At 32.3% G+C, this 18,767-nt stretch overlaps 1 protein-coding gene across 5 annotated transcripts in view; it reads left to right on the forward strand.

Moving 5' to 3' along the window:
• LOC114324193 (uncharacterized) overlaps window positions 1-17,738 on the forward strand; it is a 208,811-nt gene extending 191,073 nt beyond the window's left edge. For all 5 annotated transcript variants that reach the window (XM_028271956.2, XM_028271954.2, XM_028271958.2 and 2 more), the window contains 5 exons: window positions 2,585-3,040; window positions 5,894-6,083; window positions 10,011-10,228; window positions 12,304-12,517; window positions 13,470-17,738. In XM_028271956.2, coding sequence (XP_028127757.1) covers window positions 2,585-3,040; window positions 5,894-6,083; window positions 10,011-10,228; window positions 12,304-12,517; window positions 13,470-13,718 — 1,327 coding nt within the window. In that variant the 3' untranslated portion in view covers window positions 13,719-17,738. The remainder of the gene's footprint in view (window positions 1-2,584; window positions 3,041-5,893; window positions 6,084-10,010; window positions 10,229-12,303; window positions 12,518-13,469) is intronic.
• Window positions 17,739-18,767: the final 1,029 nt, after the last annotated feature.

Genomic DNA, 18,767 nt, shown 5'->3' on the forward strand with positions numbered 1-18,767 from the left:
AAATTGACATCGACAGAAAGCGACCTGTAGATATCTACAGTGCACGGAATCTAGGCCCTGGACACTCACTGAAGCAATGGAGAAAAAACTTGAAACCTTCGAGATGTGGCTATACAGGCGAATCCTAAGGATATCATAGACGGACAAGATTACCAACGAGACCGTATTACGAAGAGTGGGCAAAGAAAGAGAGGTGATGTATACCATTAAAAGGAGAAAGTTAGAATATCTCGGACACATAATGAGAAACGGCACTAAATACAGATTACTGAAGGTAATCCTTCAAGGTAAAGTATTCGGAAAGCGAGGAATTGGGAGAAGAAGAATACCATGGTTAAAGAACTTGAGGAAATGGTGCTCCACAACAACAACTAATCTATTTAAAGCATCAGTTAATAAAACAATTATAGCCAGAATGATCGCCAATATTCAAAACCAATAGGCACTAAAAGAAGAATAAATGCAAAAACATGAAATACATATTATGCACATACATCGAAATTACGTACAGTTGTATAGAGCAGGGGTGGCCAAGCTCCTTGATAGTCCGAGCCATTTTTTAAAATTTGAAATTTTTCGCGAGCCTCTTAAACAATTTATCTAAAAAGTGTATAAAAGGTATTAAATTTTTCTCTAACCGTTTGGATTTTACGAATTTTAAAGTGAAATAAAGTAAATGGTTCACATCGTTGTTTAAATATGCAAATAATTCTACAAGCAACCTTTACTAATTCAGGATACTTCGATTCTTCATCATCCTTCCATCTTTTTCTGGAATAGCCTATTGATCTTCTATCGCCTCTCAAAAAACACCGTCTTTAATACACCGTCTTCCTCTGATCTACCACATGACCTGCCCATCTTGTCTTAGCTTTTGTATGTCTGACGATGTTTTCAGTATCACTCTCCTGTCGTATTCATCTCTTTGAGTAACAAATATCATTCTGAGGACTTTTCTTGAAAATACCAGCAGCTTATTTATTTCCCAGTGGATTATTTATTTAATTTGTGACATTGTGACAACATAGCCGATCTTCAACAACTTGTCACTATAATCGGAGAATACAGTAAGAGAATGGGATTAGAGATTAATACCAAATAGACCAAATTCATGATCATCTCCAGAAACTCCACCATAACACTGAATACCAAGTCCATCGAAAAAGTGAGCAAATTTAAATACCTGGGAACGTGGCTTTTTGAAGACTGGGCATCGGACAGGGAAGTAAAAGGTCGCATTGAGCAAGCTCGACAAGCTTTCGTAAAATTCAGGAAGGTACTGACCTGTTCAAAGTTCGATCTTCAACTGAGACTAAGGTTTACTAATTGCTACGTATGGTCGGTGCTTCTATATGGCGTAGAGGGCTGGACACTCAAAACGAGGGATATAAACAGATTAGAAGCTTTCGAGATGTGGCTTTATCGCCATATCCTAAAGATATCATGGACAGCGAAAGTCACAAATGTAGATGTCCTTAAAAGAATCAACCAAGAATGCGAACTTTTCGAAACCATCAAGAAAAGGAAAACTGTGTATCAATGTCGCACCATGCGAAATGAAAAATACCAGTTCCTCCAACTTATAATCGAGGGTAAAATTTAAGGCAAGAGAGGAATGGGATGCAAGAAAATGTCCTGGCTCCGAAACATAAAGCAATGGACAGGGATTAACGACAATCAATATCTGATACATTTTTCAAGAAACAGAAAGTTAATGAAAAATGCGATCGCTAACATCCATTAGTCGATTTGCATCTGAAGAAGATTTATTTCCCACTGATGCAGAGTCCAAGTTTTACTTCCATATTTAACAATTGGGCGAATAATTAGCTGTATAGTCTTAATTTAGATTGTCTTTTAGCAGCTTAGATTTTAGTAATGATGATAGGGAGTATAATGCTCTATTCCACGCAGTTATTCTTGGTAAGACCTCTTTTTATAATGTGATTATCATCTGTGATTACCTTTCCTAGATATTTAAACTGTTTTACTACTACGAAATTGAGGTCATTAATTAAAATGTTCTGCCTAACACTTGATCTTAGATTTTTGGTTACTAGCATGTATTTCGTGTTCTCTTCATTTATTCGAATGCCCAGACTACCTTTTTTTTCCTCGAGTTGTGAACACACCTCTCACGTCTCTTGTAGAATGATCGACTGCACCTATATCATCAGCAAAGGCCAACAAGAGTTTTGATCCTTGATTCGCAAATCCTCCTGTCAGCTCAGATGATATTTTACTTATTAGATATTCTAAGGTCCTAAGTCCTGATATTACGCTTAGCCTTTTATGTTTGTTGCCACATTTTGTAACAAAAAAATTAAAGTAAAGGGACATTTATTGAGAGCCACAAATAATCCTTCAAAGAGCCACATGGCCACCCCTGGTATAGAGTATTGTTTATTTCTTGGTAAAAAACTCAATCAAAGTGAAAACATTTTTGTTTTGTCTGATGAAAATCGGTCCGGGTTAGCCGGACTTCCGGGTTATCGGGGGCCGACTTATCGGGGTTCCACTGTACTCAAATTTATTTTATTTTTTACTACATATTATATTTTTAATTATTGTTACGTTGTTATAGGTCACCCATAAGATATATTTACGGCTGTGTAAGCCAAGACGAACTAGCAGCTTTCTACAGGGACGCAGCTGTAGGATTAGTAACACCTCTAAGGGACGGAATGAATCTCGTAGCCAAAGAATTCGTAGCCTGTCAAATAAACATACCACCTGGAGTACTCATCGTATCTCCGTTTGCTGGTGCCGGTGAGACGATGCACGAAGCTCTGATCTCGAATCCGTATGAAATAGACGAAGCTTCAGAAGTCATTCACAGAGCTCTGACCATGCCAGAGGATGAAAGAATATTGCGTATGAACTATTTGCGACGAAGGGAGAAACTGAATGATGTTAATTATTGGACAAAGTCGTTCCTCTCGGCGATGGGCTCGCTTTTGACACAAGAGGACCATGACGATATTGGTTCTACAAATATGCCGGCCGTTACTTTAGATGATTTTGATGAATATTTATCAAAGTAAGACACATTTTAACAATTGTTGATAAAAATAATGTCAATATATAAAAGCGATTATTTTCATTTGTGTATAGGTGCACAAGTAAACTTACTTGCATAGAAATCGGCACACTTAAAAATTTGGTCATTTTTGATGTCTCATATTTCCTAAACCTTTTAGCCGTTTTAAGTGATTTTTTGAACATGTTATACCCTTTCTTTAACAATACCACTGTAATAATATTGTCGCTAAACAGGTAAATTTGCATTGTACATCGGGTGTACCAATCAAACTGTGTTTTTTTCTCAAAGTTCGCATCACCCTGTGGAATATTCTAGCATTTATAAAATACTGAAATTAAAACCCAACTATAGCCTCTGGTTTTCTTAACATTTTGTTTTTTGACTCATTCGTTTATGTTCAATAATTAAAAAGTTAGGTACTTTAACAACTAGACATGTTCTTCATCAATACACGGTGTTTCTAAAGAAGTGCGACAAACTTTAAGGAGTATTTCTGCATGAAAAAGAAATGACAGTTTGCTTTATAAACGTATGTCCGCAAATGTTTCGTTTCCGAGATACGGAATGTTGAATTTTTTTACAAACTGACGATTTATTTATTGTTTTAAAACCAGTCGTGCAAATGAAATTTGGTAGGTTTTAAGAGATAGGTATTGCAGATTTTTTGACATAAAATTGAGAATTTTATATTCACCATTAGCGTGCATACGGGCTATATGATCGGTATCTTACCCGTATGTACGCTAATGGTGAATATAAAATTTTTAATTTTATGTCAAAAAATCTGCAATGACTACCTCTTAAAACCTACCAAATTTCATTTGCATATCTCGACCGGTCTTAAAGAAATAAATAAATTGTCAGTTTGTAAGAGAAAATTCAACATCCCGTATCTCGGAAATAAAACATTTGCAAACATACGTTTATCAAGTAAACTGTCATTTCTTTTTTATGCAGAATTACCCCTTAAAGTTTGTCACACTTATTTAGAAATACCGTGTATTGATGAAGAACATGTCTAGATGTTAAAGCACCTAACTTTTGTATTATCCAACATAAGCGAATGCATCAAAAAACAAAATGTTAAGAAAATGTGAGGCTACAGTTGGATTTTAATTTCAGTATTTTATAAATGCTAGATGCAATTGCCCAAGCAAGTGCTACGATGGGCACCAAAAGGACGGCGGAAAAGAGGAAGACCTAGGAAAAGCTGGATAGAAGGAATCCATAGGGAAATCAGAGAAAGAGGCTTGAACGAAGACATGTGCTACGATCGAGAGCAATGGCGATTGGGAATCGGAAGACGTCGTAGAACGTTATGAACCGATTATATATATATATATATATATATATATATATATATATATATATATATATATATATATATATATATATATATATATATATATATATATATATATATATATACAGCGTGTCTACTTAACTTGGAAACATATGGGAAACTTTTTTATTATTAATTTTACGAAAAAAACTTATTCTTTATAAAAAGTTCTGCATGCCCCAAAACCTAAGATTCATTCATCAGATATCAAATTTTCTCAATAATATACGAGGTATGTCAAAAAATATGAATTTCGGTCAAGGGTAAAGTACCCTTATTTCTCTCAATATCGAAAATTCTTATGATAAAAAGTTGTTTGGAATTAAATACTAAGATCAAATATGCAATTACATGCTTCTAATTGAAAAAAAAAATTTTCAAATTTATGGATACCCAAAATCGTTTTTAATTACTACAAATATGATAACTCGTTTATTATTCATTTTACGAAAAAAAGTTATTATTCATAAAAAGCTTTGCATGGTCTAAAATCTAAGACACAACCATGATATATCAACTTTTATTAATTTTATACGGAGTGTGTCAAAAAATATGAAATTCGCTCAAGATTATAGTACCTTTATATTTCACATTATTTCAATTAGAAGGATGTAATTGCATATTGAAACACAGTTTTTAATTCTAAACAACTTTTTTATTAACTTTTTTCAATATTGTGAAAAATAAAGGTACTTTACTCTTTAGTGAAATTCTAATTTTTTGACATACCTCGTATATAATTAATAAAATGTGATATCTGATGGTTGCATCTTCGGTCTTAGGACATACAGAGCTTTTTATAGAGAATACCTTTTTTTCGTAAAAGTAATAATAAAAGAGTTATCGTATGTGTAATAAATAAAAACGAAGTTAGTATCAATAAATTTGAGAAAAATTTGGAAAATATTTTTTCCAATTAGAAGCATGTAATTGCATATTTAATCTTAGTTTTTATTTCCAAACAACTTTTCATAATAAGAATTTTCGATATTGAGAGAAATAAAGGTACTTTACTCTTGAACGAAGTTCATATTTTTTGACATACCTGGTATAATATTGACAAAATTTGATATCTGATGATTGAATCTTAGGTTTTAGAGCATGTAGAATTTTTTATAAAGAATAACTTTTTTTCGTAAAATGAATAACAAAAAAGTTTGCCATATGTTTCCAACTTAAGTAGACACGCTGTACATAATATATATATTAGAGTATTCCACAGGGTGTTGCCAACTTTGAAAAAAAAACACTGTTTGATTCGTACACCTAGTATACAATGAAAATTTACCTGTTGAGCAACAATATTATTACAGCGATATTGCTAAAGAATAGGGCTATAACATATTAAAAAATTACTTAAATCGGACAACAGGTTTAGGAGATACGAGACATCAAAAATGACCAATTTTTTGGGTTGCCTGTTTTCTCTGACGCGCAGTGTATAATAAAAAGCAAATTAGACTTTTCTTTTGAGTTTTACTTTAAATCATTTGTGATGTGTTTTGCAGATACATTGGAAACACGCATAAACTGGCATTACTCCTCGATTACGATGGTACACTTGCCCCAATAGCACCACATCCTGATCTCGCTATTATTCCTGCCGAAACGAAAAATGTTTTGCAAAGATTATCAAATATGTCGGACTGCTACATCGCCATTGTCAGTGGAAGAAATGTTAACAACGTAAGAGATATGGTAAGTCATGTAGTTTACTTTATACAAGCAAATATTTTCGACTTTATTATGATTTAATATATTTGTCTGAACCATGGAAAGTTTATTTATTCTTCACTATCTTTAACAATTAATATACTCGGGCGTGAATCATATTTAATATCATATATCTTCCGTCTTAAAACTCTTAAGCGATTTAAAAACATATGCATGCCATACCCTTCTTTCTTAAGTAGCAGTTTTTTAAAATTTACGACAATTTTGAAATCTTGATTAACATTAGCACCAACTAGCTTGCTGGTCTTGTTAAATATAAAATTTTTAATTTTAAAGTAGAGCTAGAACATTTAAAATGAACCACCACTTATAAGTGCTACAGTTGAGTTATATATATATTTTTTTTTCTTCTTTGGTCCTGTCTGATCCAAAAGAACTCCGTTATCATTGAAGCTTAAGCTTATTGTATTTGCTGCCAATTGTTGTTTCCTACGTTCAGTCTAGAACGTGTGTACACAGTAGTGGTTTGTAGAGGTCTTTTGCTTGGCTTAACCTATTACATTATATACAGGGTGGTGAATTGGAAAACGGGCCATAGGGAACTCAATGTAAAATTCTAAACTGTTGAATTCCTGCTTCCCTAATTATTCTACATCAAAAGACATGGGAAACTATTTGTAGAGGATTGAAATCTTTATTTAAAACAATTATTGTGAAAATTGTTTTACGAATTAAACACATTCCAAAATTTTGTAAAATATAAAATTTTTTATCAAAGTATTTGCCAAATTTAGGCCACATACAGTGCAATTGCCTTCGGTCACAATGAAATTATTATTAACAATATTTTGAACTGTCAGTATTTTTATTTTATCGTTTTTATTGAATAAAAAACAATAATGTCGAAAAGATGTCCTCAGTTAAGGAGAAAGTAGTAATAAAGATGTTTTATTCAGTCAATAGTTTGCGTACTGTCATAAATAGTAACGTGTGGCCTTACTTTTACGCACTTACTTAGGTATGGCAAGTGTATTCTATTTTTCAAAATTTTGGACTCTGCTTAAATCGTAGAACAATTTTAACTTTTGTTTTTAATACAGATTTTAATCTTTTACAAATAGTTTCTTATGACTTTTGATGTAAAATAATTAGGGAAGCATGAATTCAACAATTTAGAATTTTACATTGAGTTTCCTATGGCCCGTTTTCCAATTCACCACCCGGTATATCTCTTCTTGTGTCTCCTCTTCTTTGCCCATATAGTTTTTGTCTTTTGCGGTCCAGCATTTCGCAATTACACAAAACATATTTTACAGTTCCTGGTTCTTATAGGAGAGCCATTCGTTTTCCATTGTAAATGTCAATTTCTACTACTCGTGCATTACCGCTCAACATTTCTGTTACTGTTCTCAGTTTGTTTCTGCCCATATGTAGCAATTTCTCTGTTCTTTTTGTTCATGGTCCACCAATGAAGATATTTCCATGTATAAGTTGTGGAATTCTGTTCCAATATCTCGGATGATCCAGTCCTCTATAGCCCTACCTATTGCAGCCTTTGGTACTCCTAGAGTCACAGCCGATCCGTTTGATCATTTCGATCCAATTTTAGCAAGTTGATCTTCATTTTCATTGCTGTCTTTATATGCTTATATTGTTTACTGATAACTGTTGGCCAATAAGTGATATTGCTTGGGTAGTCGTCCGGTATATATCGCTATACTCGTTTCATCTAGTATTAGGGATTGCGAAGATCAGTCTCATATGTCAAAGATACTACCTCCGGAAACTACCTTAATCCCATAATAATATTTCTTAAACGTACTACAGTAGTAAATCTTCTTCTTCTTCTTCTTCTTCTTCTTTTTGTATAGACATGACTCTGTCTGTTTTTTCAATGTGCCTCTAGTAAGTTGTCGTTCCATCGTTTTCGTGGTCTTCCCACTGATCGTCTTGCTATTGGAGAACCGTCTCTCGCTGTCCTGACTATCCTATTTGTTGTCATTCGGCTTATGTGGTCATTCCATTCTATTTTTCTGTTTCTTACCCAGTTATTAATGTTGTCCACCTTGCATCTTCGTCGTATATCTGTACTTCTAGCTCTGTCCCATAGAGTCTTACCATCGATTTTTCGAAGTTTTTTCATCTCGGCTGTTTCGATCAATCTTTTTGTCCTTTCTGTGTCGGGTCGTGTTTCTGTCGCGTATGTCATTATTGGTCTGATGACTGTTTTGTAAATTCTGCCTTTCATTTCTTTTCCGATATTTTTATTTCTCCATATTGTGTCATTCAGGCAACCTGCGCCTCTGTTTGCTCTATTCACTTGATCTTCCACTTCTGTTTCGAGCCTTCCGTAGCTAGTGTGATGCCTAGGTATTTAAACTCCATCACTTGTTCTATTATCTAACCTTCCAGCTCCAATTTACATCTTATTGGATCTGCTGTTATAACCATGCATTTTGTCTTTTGTGAGAAAATTAACAATTTTCTGGCGATTATGTTGAATTGGTGCAGCATACGTTGTAAATCATCTTCACTTTGAGAGATTATTATTGCATCTTTCGCATAGCAGATTATTTTAAGTTGTTTTTCTCCCATTTTTTAGTTCTTATTTTTTTTATTATTTCGTCCATGATCAGGTTGAACAATAAAGGACTCAAGGAATCCCCCTGTCTTATTCCATTGCCGCCTTCAATTGGGTCAGTTAATTCATCGTCCACTTTTACGTTTATTGTGTTGTTCTGGTAGATGTTTTCGATCGTTTTAATTATTCCTAGAGGTACCTCTCTCGAGTATAACAAATGGATAATGTCCTTTAATGTGACCCTGTAAAATGCTTTCTTAAGGTCCACGAAACATAAATATGCCGGTTTGTTGTTTTCCAACGATTTCTCTTGAACTTGCCTCATAAATATAGCGTCAGTGCATGACCTTCCCGACCTAAAACCTTGTTGTCCTTCTGCTAATGTTATAATTTCATTCAATTTGTTTGTTATCACTTTGGTTGTTAATTTTAATGTTGTGTTTCTTAAGTTAATTCCTCTGTAATTCTCCGGGTCCGATTTGTCTCCTTTTTTGAAGAGAGGTATTAGGATACTTGATCTCCATTCTTGTGGTATTCTGTTGTGTTCTACTATTTTTTGTATTAACTTTAATAGTTGTTTAGTTATATCTTGTCCTCCGTACTTTAGCAGTTCGTTGGATATTCTGTCCTCTCCTAGAGATTTTCTATTTTTGAATTTTCTTAATGCTTCCTTTACTTCTCCCTCATCGATGTTTATTTCTTCGTTTGTTGTAACTTCAGGTGTTGGTGGTTCATTATCGTCGCATTTAGCAAATAGAGATCGGAAGTAGTCTGCCCATGTTTCCTTCTGAATGTGTTTCGCTTTTATTAATTCGTTCATCTCCTTTCTTTGCCCTCTGATCAATATCCATACTTCTTTTTGTGTTCCGTAGAAGTCATGTTCCATCTGTTTTGAGAAACTCGGCCAGTGCTCCCTTTTTATTGGCCTCATCAAAGTATTCGTTTCGTTTCTGATTCGTTTGGAGTGGTTGTATGCCTGTTGTGTTTGTTTCGTTCTGTATTGTAAAAAGGCTTTCTTCTTTTCTTCGCATTTTGTTTTAACTTCCTCTCTAAACCACGGGGTTTTCTTCTTTAATATGTGAGTATTCGTTACTTTTCTCTCTCCAAGTGATTCTGTTGCAGCGTTGATGATGTTATCTTTGAGTTTTTGCCAGCTTTCATCGATGTTATCGTTTTCTAATATTCCATTCTCAGCAATCTTCTCTGATATCTTTTCCTGTATAAGTATTCCGTGGATTCCGTATGTAGTCGTTCGACTTTAATTTTTGTTTGTGTTGGTGCTGCCCTCTTGGGTGTGAAATATTTCATAATGATTCCATTTTACATAATACTAAGCTAAGTAGTAAATCTATTATAATATATACTTGTAGGTTGGAATCGATGGTATTACTTACGCCGGAAACCACGGTTTAGAGATTTTACATCCAGATGGAACGAAGTTCGTACACCCGATGCCAACCGAGTTTCACGATAAAGTAGGGGATCTAATGCGACAGTTACAAGAAAAGGTGTGCAGAGAAGGGGCTTGGGTCGAAAATAAAGGAGCATTACTGACTTTCCATTTCAGAGAAACTCCAGTGCAAATAAGGTAAGCAAAGAGACAGATAATAGATAAGTAGATTTTTAATGCTAAAGTTATGCCAAAAAGTTATCTAGCATATCCAACTAATTTCCCCTATCCAGAGTATAAAAGGTTTCGAAACCCCCTAAACACAGAGTACAGCCGCTCCTCGGCATCAGCCAGGCTTAAAATGCAACAGTAGAAGTGTGATAGATTGCTTGGACTAACAAGAAGGCGGAAAATTCTAACAAAACTTCCTAAAAAAATCCAACATCACTCTCACCTAAAAATCAATCAAGGTAATGCGAATCTTTCAAAAATACATTCCAACCTCCAAAAAACCCCAATTTTGATCAACGCTTCCGAGAGGACACCGAGCAGAAAATTAATTATTTACTTCATAATCCTCACTCATACAGGAAGACATCATCTTCCTGCTGCTAATCAAAATCATCAGTGATCCAGCCTTTGCCTGGAAAATTTTCCTACCTTCTGGGAAATATCAAGCATAATCATGTTCCATAAACTACAGACACCCCACACCAACCTTGAAATCTACAGACATATTTCTCTATTATGCACTCTAGGTAAGATCTACCAGATTTAGAGCTGGTCACTCCATACATAATGCACGGAGAAGCAACAACCTTCATACCTCAGGCAATAAAAAATAATATATAGATACGCATCAGCACCTTTTTAGATGTCCAGAAAGCATTTGATCAAGTCTGGTACAGTCGCCTGAAAGAAAAACACCATCAGAGAGCACCATAGAGCCTATAAAGAGGTCTTCATAACCTCTTCGATCGATCACTTTTAATCCTTAATGTGTTCGTTTCGTTTACAAAATTTTTCGTTTACGAAGTGTTTGAGATAATCGACCTCAAAGTCTAAAATGTGACGTCAAAATCGGTTTATTTTCTACCGACACACTACACGTCCAGCTGAAATCGTTGCTATTAGTAGGCTAGTTTTTAAATCTCGATTTGTTAAGCAAAGCATAGGTTATTTACATTTGAGTTTGACACTTCGTGAAAGTCAAACTAAATTTTAAATTAAGTATTAATAAAACATCAATGACATTTGATAGTGAATTTAATTATTATCTATATAAAATAAATAAGATGTTCAAAAATACAATTTGAGTATAATATTTTAAAAGCAATAATTTATTAACAGCTTTAAAAAGGTTTATACCAGTATACGGCCTCCCCTTTATGATAAATGGACTGTTCCATTTGCTATGAAATTAAAATATACCTAGTCGGTTCGCTAAACTCGACACAACTGGCTAGTGATTTTAGTAGGTAATTTTTTTGTTTTTTGAAAATTTTGTCGAAATTGGCAAAATTACTAATTATTTAGTAATTCTTAACTATTTAGAAATTATTTTTTGGTCGAATTGGCAAAATTATTGACTAAAATCACTAGCCAGTTGTGTCTGAGTTTAGCGAACCGACAATATATGAAATAATATTGTTTGGTATAAAAAATTATGGTCTAATATGTGCAATTACATCCTTCTAATGGAAAAAATATTTGAAGATTTTTCTCAAATTATGGATACCAACAACATTTTCATTTATAACTCTTTTATTTTTAATTTGACAAAGAAAAGTTATTCTTCATAAAAAGCTCTTCTTGTTCTAAGATTTATGATGCAACCATCATATATATAAAATTTTATTAATTTTATATGAGGTATATGTATAAAAATATTAATTTCGATCAAGAGTAAACTACCTTTTTAGTTCATAACATTTAAATTAGAATGATATAATAATTGCACATTAAAACATAATTATTAATTTTCTAAACTACTTTTCATAATAGCAATTTTCCATATTATGAATTAAAATACGTAAATATACAAAGTTTTCGTTATGATAATTCTCGCTTTTTCAGCTTGTTTATTATTTCTGCAGTCACGCCTTGTTCTAATTCTTTCAATGCTATTTTTATCTTTCATTTGTTTTATTAAATTGTTTTCAGTTAAATTCTATATTTGTTTTGCGATCTAATTTTTTATAACTTATTAAGACGCGTGGTTTGTGTATTATTCACGTAACAAAAAATTAAAAAGTTTGTTATTTTGTTTAAAGAGCATCATTGGAAAAAGAAGCTAAAATATTAATTGAATCTGCTGGATTCATCGCTGATCACGTACATTGCGCCATTGAGGCAAGGCCCCCTGTACAATGGAACAAAGGTAGAGCCTCAATATACATACTCAGGACCGCTTTTGGAGTCGATTGGAGTGAAAGAATCAGAATCATATACGTCGGTGATGATCAAACTGATGAAGATGCTATGCAGGTAAAATAAATATTACTTACTCTAAAATAAATATTAATATTATTCAATTTTTTACCGTTAAGTGCAAGAGTTTAACTGTGCAGGATATTTTATTTTTCATCCAAAGGGTAATCTAGAAGGGTAACAATACCTATTTATTCGTTTTTCATAATCCAGTATAGTTTTCATTCTGAGGTATGACAATAAATAAGGTTGTGTGTTTTTATCAGTTTATAGATTTTATAAAATGGTGGGTCTTACCCCACGTTGGGCGCCAATTGTGTTATTAACGGCGCTAGGCTCAACTTGTTTAGCAGATTGACAAGCTCTCTCAGGTCTAGGATAATTATTGCAATTAATATTATTACTAATATATTCTGATAGGTTAAATGGCTTTCAAATCAAATGGAATTGATACTGTAGTGCACGAAGTGCAATTGCGTAAAGTTTCAGTCATTTTCTTGACCTGCGAAGAAATTCAGAAGGTACGCAAATATAGAATTTATTATTTTATCGTGTTTTATAATTTTATTACTTAATGTTATTCTGTCTTAATTGTTTTGTCATTAGTGCTCCACAATATTTCAGTAATTTGTTTGGTATCTTTACCTGCAGCTATCCTGTTTTTTAGCTTTTTAAGTGTTTATATTTTGTTACTTTGTGGTACTTTCTTATGTTTCCGATTCTAGCGCCATTTGATTTTCCTCTACATGGATCTTTTTTATATAATCAATCAATGTACCCTTTTCGGTTTTTTGGTTCTATCACTCAGTATATGTTGCTATCAAAAAAAATCTTAGTCAAATTCGTTTTTGACAAGGAGTTATTGAGTAAAATTTTTAGTTTATAGAAACGAAAATTAAAAAATATATGATTAAAAATTTGACGTTACTTCCAAAACCTTTCAACATTTGAAACAAATAATAAAATTACTTAAATTAGTCAATATTAATTTTATATAATTTATTTCTAGGCTCTGAAAGGTATGGCAGCTACATTTAGAGTAACATCCTCCCAAATAACGAAAACATCAGCTGAACGTCGTCTGCCATCCACAGACGCGGTCTTAACGATGTTAAAATGGGTGGAAAGACATCTAGGAAGAAGGAAGCCAAGTTTGGACGGGGGCTATGTAAGAAGAAACTCTGCACAGATTCAGCACACCATACAAATGGAATTGCCCTTAGGGCAGCAGTCTAACAATTCGACAAAAGACCATTAAAATCTAGCCAAATTATTGTGATGTTATATGTAAATATAAAAATAGGAGTTAAGTTTTCGTTGTGAAAGTGTTTTCTTGTATTAAAGGTACTTGTTAATATAATAGCCCAATAAATGACCGTTTTGGAGTATTATTTTCAGGGTCAACTCCGAATTGCATCAAAATTTGGTTTTAGGTTCTACTTACCCTCCACTTCAAAGTTTATCTTGTGCCGTTGGTTGCTTTTACTTGGGGGTGACAGTCAACCCTTCTTGGGGGTGAAAAAAGCACGTTTAAAATAAGTCCGCAAATGGATAAATTGACTAATTCTAAGCAACTTTCATTCTACAGATTTTTTTATTTAGGTCAATACTTTTCAAGTTGTTGTTGTTTATTTTTCGCCAGAAAAATCACGTTTTCAGGCGGTTTTTCGCAAATAATTCAAAAAGTAAATATTTTATCGACAAAAATTGTCTTAGAAAAATGTAGCTTATAAAAAATCGAAAAAAATGGAGTATTAATAAATTCTATAAACCCAGTAAAAGTTGTAGCTCATGAAATATACATTATTTTTCGTCAAATTTCACATCGAATACTTGAACGTCAAATAACCAAAAAAGTTTGACCGGTTCGAAGTGCTTATTTTTGAAAAAAAAAAAAATGGTTTTATAGTTAAAAAAAATTATAGTTTTCTAAAAATTTTGGAAAATGTTGTTTTTTTTTTATCAAAATAACTTAAAAGTATTAGTGATACGAAAAATGTAGGTTTTACTTTTATAAATATGCTAGTTTCATTCCTTCTTTTTTTTCAAATAAAAATTTGTTAAGATATGGCCTTTCAAAGTTTGCATTCACTCGTGATTAGTAACTCGTCCAAGTCTTTTCATCTATACCTCTTTCCAAAATAAGCACTTTAAACTAGTGAAGCTTGCAAATTATATAAAAATTACATAAGTAAAGTAAATTCTTTGTAAAGCGGTAACGGTTAATTTCATTTAGAGTGCTAAATAGGGGGAGATTTTCACGATTTTTTTTTACCAAAAAAAGGGGTCAACTTTATTTTGAGCATAACTCGCTTAGTTTTAATGCTAGAAACTTGGAAAAAATAAAAATATCGCTTTTTTAGACACTTTAAAAATTTGTAATGGGTTTTTCCCAAAAACTGATTCATTATTTGGTTATTTTGGTGTACCTTGAAATATTCTATTTGGAATTTGACGAATAAAAACGTATTTTTCATGAGCTACAACTTTGATTTTGCTGGGTGTATATCTTTTACGAATACACAACTTTTTTTCATTTTTTCTATGGTACATTTTGGCTAAGAATATTTTTTTTAATATAACAACTATATTTTAGTGGTTGAGTTGTTTGCGAAAAACCGCCTGAAATCTTGTTTTTTTTTTGTCGAAAAATAAACATTTTCAATCTCAAATAATTCGAAAACTGTTGACTTACTTAAAAAACTCTATGGAACGAAAGTTGCCTAGAATTAGTCAATTTGTTCATTTCCGGACTTATTTAAACACGTGTTTTTTCTCCCACGAGAAGGGGTGACCGTCCACCCACAAGTAAAAGCAATTAATGGCACAAGTTCAACTTTGAAGTGGAAGGTAAGTAGAACCTAATGCCAAATTTTCATGCAATTCGGAGTTGACCCTGAAAATTACAAGGTATTTCGCGTTCATTTACTGGGCTATAAACAAACTACTAATGTTGGCAGCGCACAGGGTAAATAGCAACTGATAAAATTTGACATAGTTTACAGATATTTTGAAAAAAATTTACAATACAATACAATAAAAGAAATATTATAAAATATACGTAATAATATTTAAATATTTTTTTTCAATAGAATTCAAAATCCTTTAGTTCTATTTTATTGTTAGAATACATCACTGCCCATTTTTTGCCTTCGATATTTTTTTCTATCTGTGTAAATACTGTTTCCTAAATAAACGTTAGATATTTCCTTTTATTATAGGTCTGGATCCCGCGTATGAAAAAAAAGTTGATTAATAGCAAGCTGAAAATTTGTTAATAGCTTAAGGGTGTCTAGTCGAATAAACTTTGATATATGGGAACACTGAAACAGGGGCAGTTTTAATTGTGGAACAGGTTAAAAATTTGGAACGGTCACAGCACGAAAACGGCACATTTATTTTGTCCGACAGAACAGACTTAAACTCTCCGAACAGAGATTAAACTCTCATGAAAAAATCAGACTGCTATTTATTACCTGTCATAATTCCTGTCATTTGACATATTCTACATGTTCCACTCATTAAAACGCCCATTTGGTGATAAATAGCAGTCTGATTTTTGCATGAGAGTTTAATCTCTGTTCGAAGAGTTTAAGTCTGTTCTGTCGGACAAAATAAATGTGCCGTTTTCGTGCTGTGACCGTTCCAAATTTTTAACCTGTTCCACAATTAAAACTGCCCCTGTTCCAGTGTTCACACATATCAAAGTTTATTCGACTAGACACCCTTAAGCTATTAACAAATTTTCAGCTTGCTATTAATCAACTTTCTTTTCATACGCGGGATCCAGACCTATTATGGTCTAAGTAATGTCATATCTAACTGATATAAATTTAAGTCGTCGAAAGAACAATTGTTTTTTTATCAAACCATTTTATAAGAATTTACACTATAATATACTGACTATATATAGACATTTTTCTCCAAAAGATCAGTTGCAGTGGATTGTTTAGCTGTCACTAACAAAGAGCGTTGATAAAATTTGAGAAAAAACTTTGAAAATACTCAAAATTAAACAAATTACTCACACTAAGGGTTTTGTAAAAATATAAATAGTAAGGTCTACTATGTCATTTTTGTTTACAGTTTTGGTTTGTTTGCGCATTTTCTTAATTATTTCTTACGAAACTAAAAATTTTATTGTATAAAAACAGGTAGGACCAATTATGTTTCCTTTGATGCCTAAACCTGGCATGTTTATCTTTTTTCCTTCCTCAATAGCGTTACAGGTGCCACTTGTCAGTTCTGATTCCCGTCAGGATTGCACGTCCTTAATCATCTTTTTTTTTCTATCGTTGCCCCTGTAAAGCTTTCTACACCATATTCTATTGTCTACTGCTTCTATTGGCAACCTGTCCTAACCCGTCTTCACTATACAGCCAAGCGATTTAAATTTGTTGGGACTAGCTAATTTTGAGATGTTTCTTTGAACAGTTCCTAAAAGCTATATTATATCCCTTGTATGTGTCTGGATCTCCTTAACCTATTTTCGTTGGTTCAGCCAAATATCTGCACGATTTTGCTTTAAAACATTTATTTATATATTATAATTACTTTTTATTTGTCTTTATCGCTTATATCTGGCATCCATAATCTATTGATCTTCTAATGTATTGTGATGCCATCTGTTTTCATTATTATTTTTTGAGTTTCTGCTTCTTCTGTTTTCTCTAATTGTATGTATTTTTTAGATTTGTGAAAGTTTTTACTGCTTCAGCATTATCTACTAGTACTCTAATTTGGTTTCTATTCGCCCTTGATCTTTTTCGTGTTACTATTTTCGCCTTTGGTATGCTTATTTTTTGATCAATATACTCGGCCTTTCTTTTCAGTAAGTGTATATTTTTTTCAATTTTTGCTTGTCTTATAGCATATTCAAGACCCAGGTTAAACAGTGTTACGGCATTGTTTTAACTTTCATTTTATTAGATACTCTTGTACAAATTAATTAATTTATTAAATTAATCAATTATATTTTTTTATTTTTAGTAATATACTTACACATTTTATCACCTGTAGATTCGTTTACTGCATAAATTCTTAGTGTAGTTTTTATAAGTAGGTTGTTTCTTGAAGAAGTCTTGCAACAGAGCTTTTAAGAAGAATATTGTAAAATTATTGTACCTATATGTTTCGTATTTATTTAAATATACATGATTCTGGCGAAGCCAAAACTATTTTTACTATTATTAATACATTTTCTTTGTATTTATGTTATTTGTTTTAATTTTTAGTGTTATTTTACTATTAAAATAAATATAAATTTGTATCAAATTCATTTAACCGGTCTTTATTGTGCCCTGTGCTAATTACCATAATATTTTAAGGATTTCAGTACATTTCTTTAATCAAGACAGTGTTTCCAATATATACAGAAAACTTGATAAAAATAATAAACTTAAAGATAAAACCCATAACTAAATTAAAATTCATGGTGACGTTTCAATTATTACTTTAATCATCGTCAGAATAATAAGTTTCTTGAGCGGATGCTTTAAAATAATTTTAAAGGAACAAACAATAATTAATGAAAACGTAAAAATGACATTGACAATCATTGGGTTAAGTCAATAATTTCAAACATGCCATGTCTTGTTGCGTGTTTAAGGGTGGCTTCAAAAGAAATATGGATAATGCCTCCTTGATGCTGAGTTCCGTTGGAGAACTTGCATGATCAATGATTGAGAAGTCCTTACGACTAATAGGGTGGTCAGAATCAGTCATATGTTGGAATACCGCTGAATTTGGAATTGTTCTTGATCGTCTTCCTAAGTGAGGAGTGACACCTAAGTGTTCGCAACATCTGACATTAATGTGACGTCGACTCTTCCCGACGTACGTAGCTGCACAGCTACTACATTTGATGTATATATGATATATGATATATATGATATATGATATATATATATATATATATATATATATATATATATATATATATATATATATATATATATATATATATATATATATCAAACAGATGAAATAGAGAATGTGGAAAAATCCCCTTACGAACAATTCACACATCCACCATTTCGGGTTGGGAAATATACGAGTGGTCGTCAAACCATTAACCTTGGATCTTTTGATCACTGAGTGTGTTTCAAGGATCTACATCTCATGTTTTTAAATATATATATATATATATATATATATATATATATATATATATATATATATATATATATATATATATATATATGATATATGATATGTATGATATAATTGATATATATGATATATATGATATATGATATGATATATCATATATACATCAAATGTAGTAGCTGTGCAGCTACGTACGTCG

This window comes from Diabrotica virgifera, chromosome 5, assembly GCF_917563875.1.
Source record: "Diabrotica virgifera virgifera chromosome 5, PGI_DIABVI_V3a".
NCBI lineage: Eukaryota > Metazoa > Arthropoda > Insecta > Coleoptera > Chrysomelidae > Diabrotica > Diabrotica virgifera.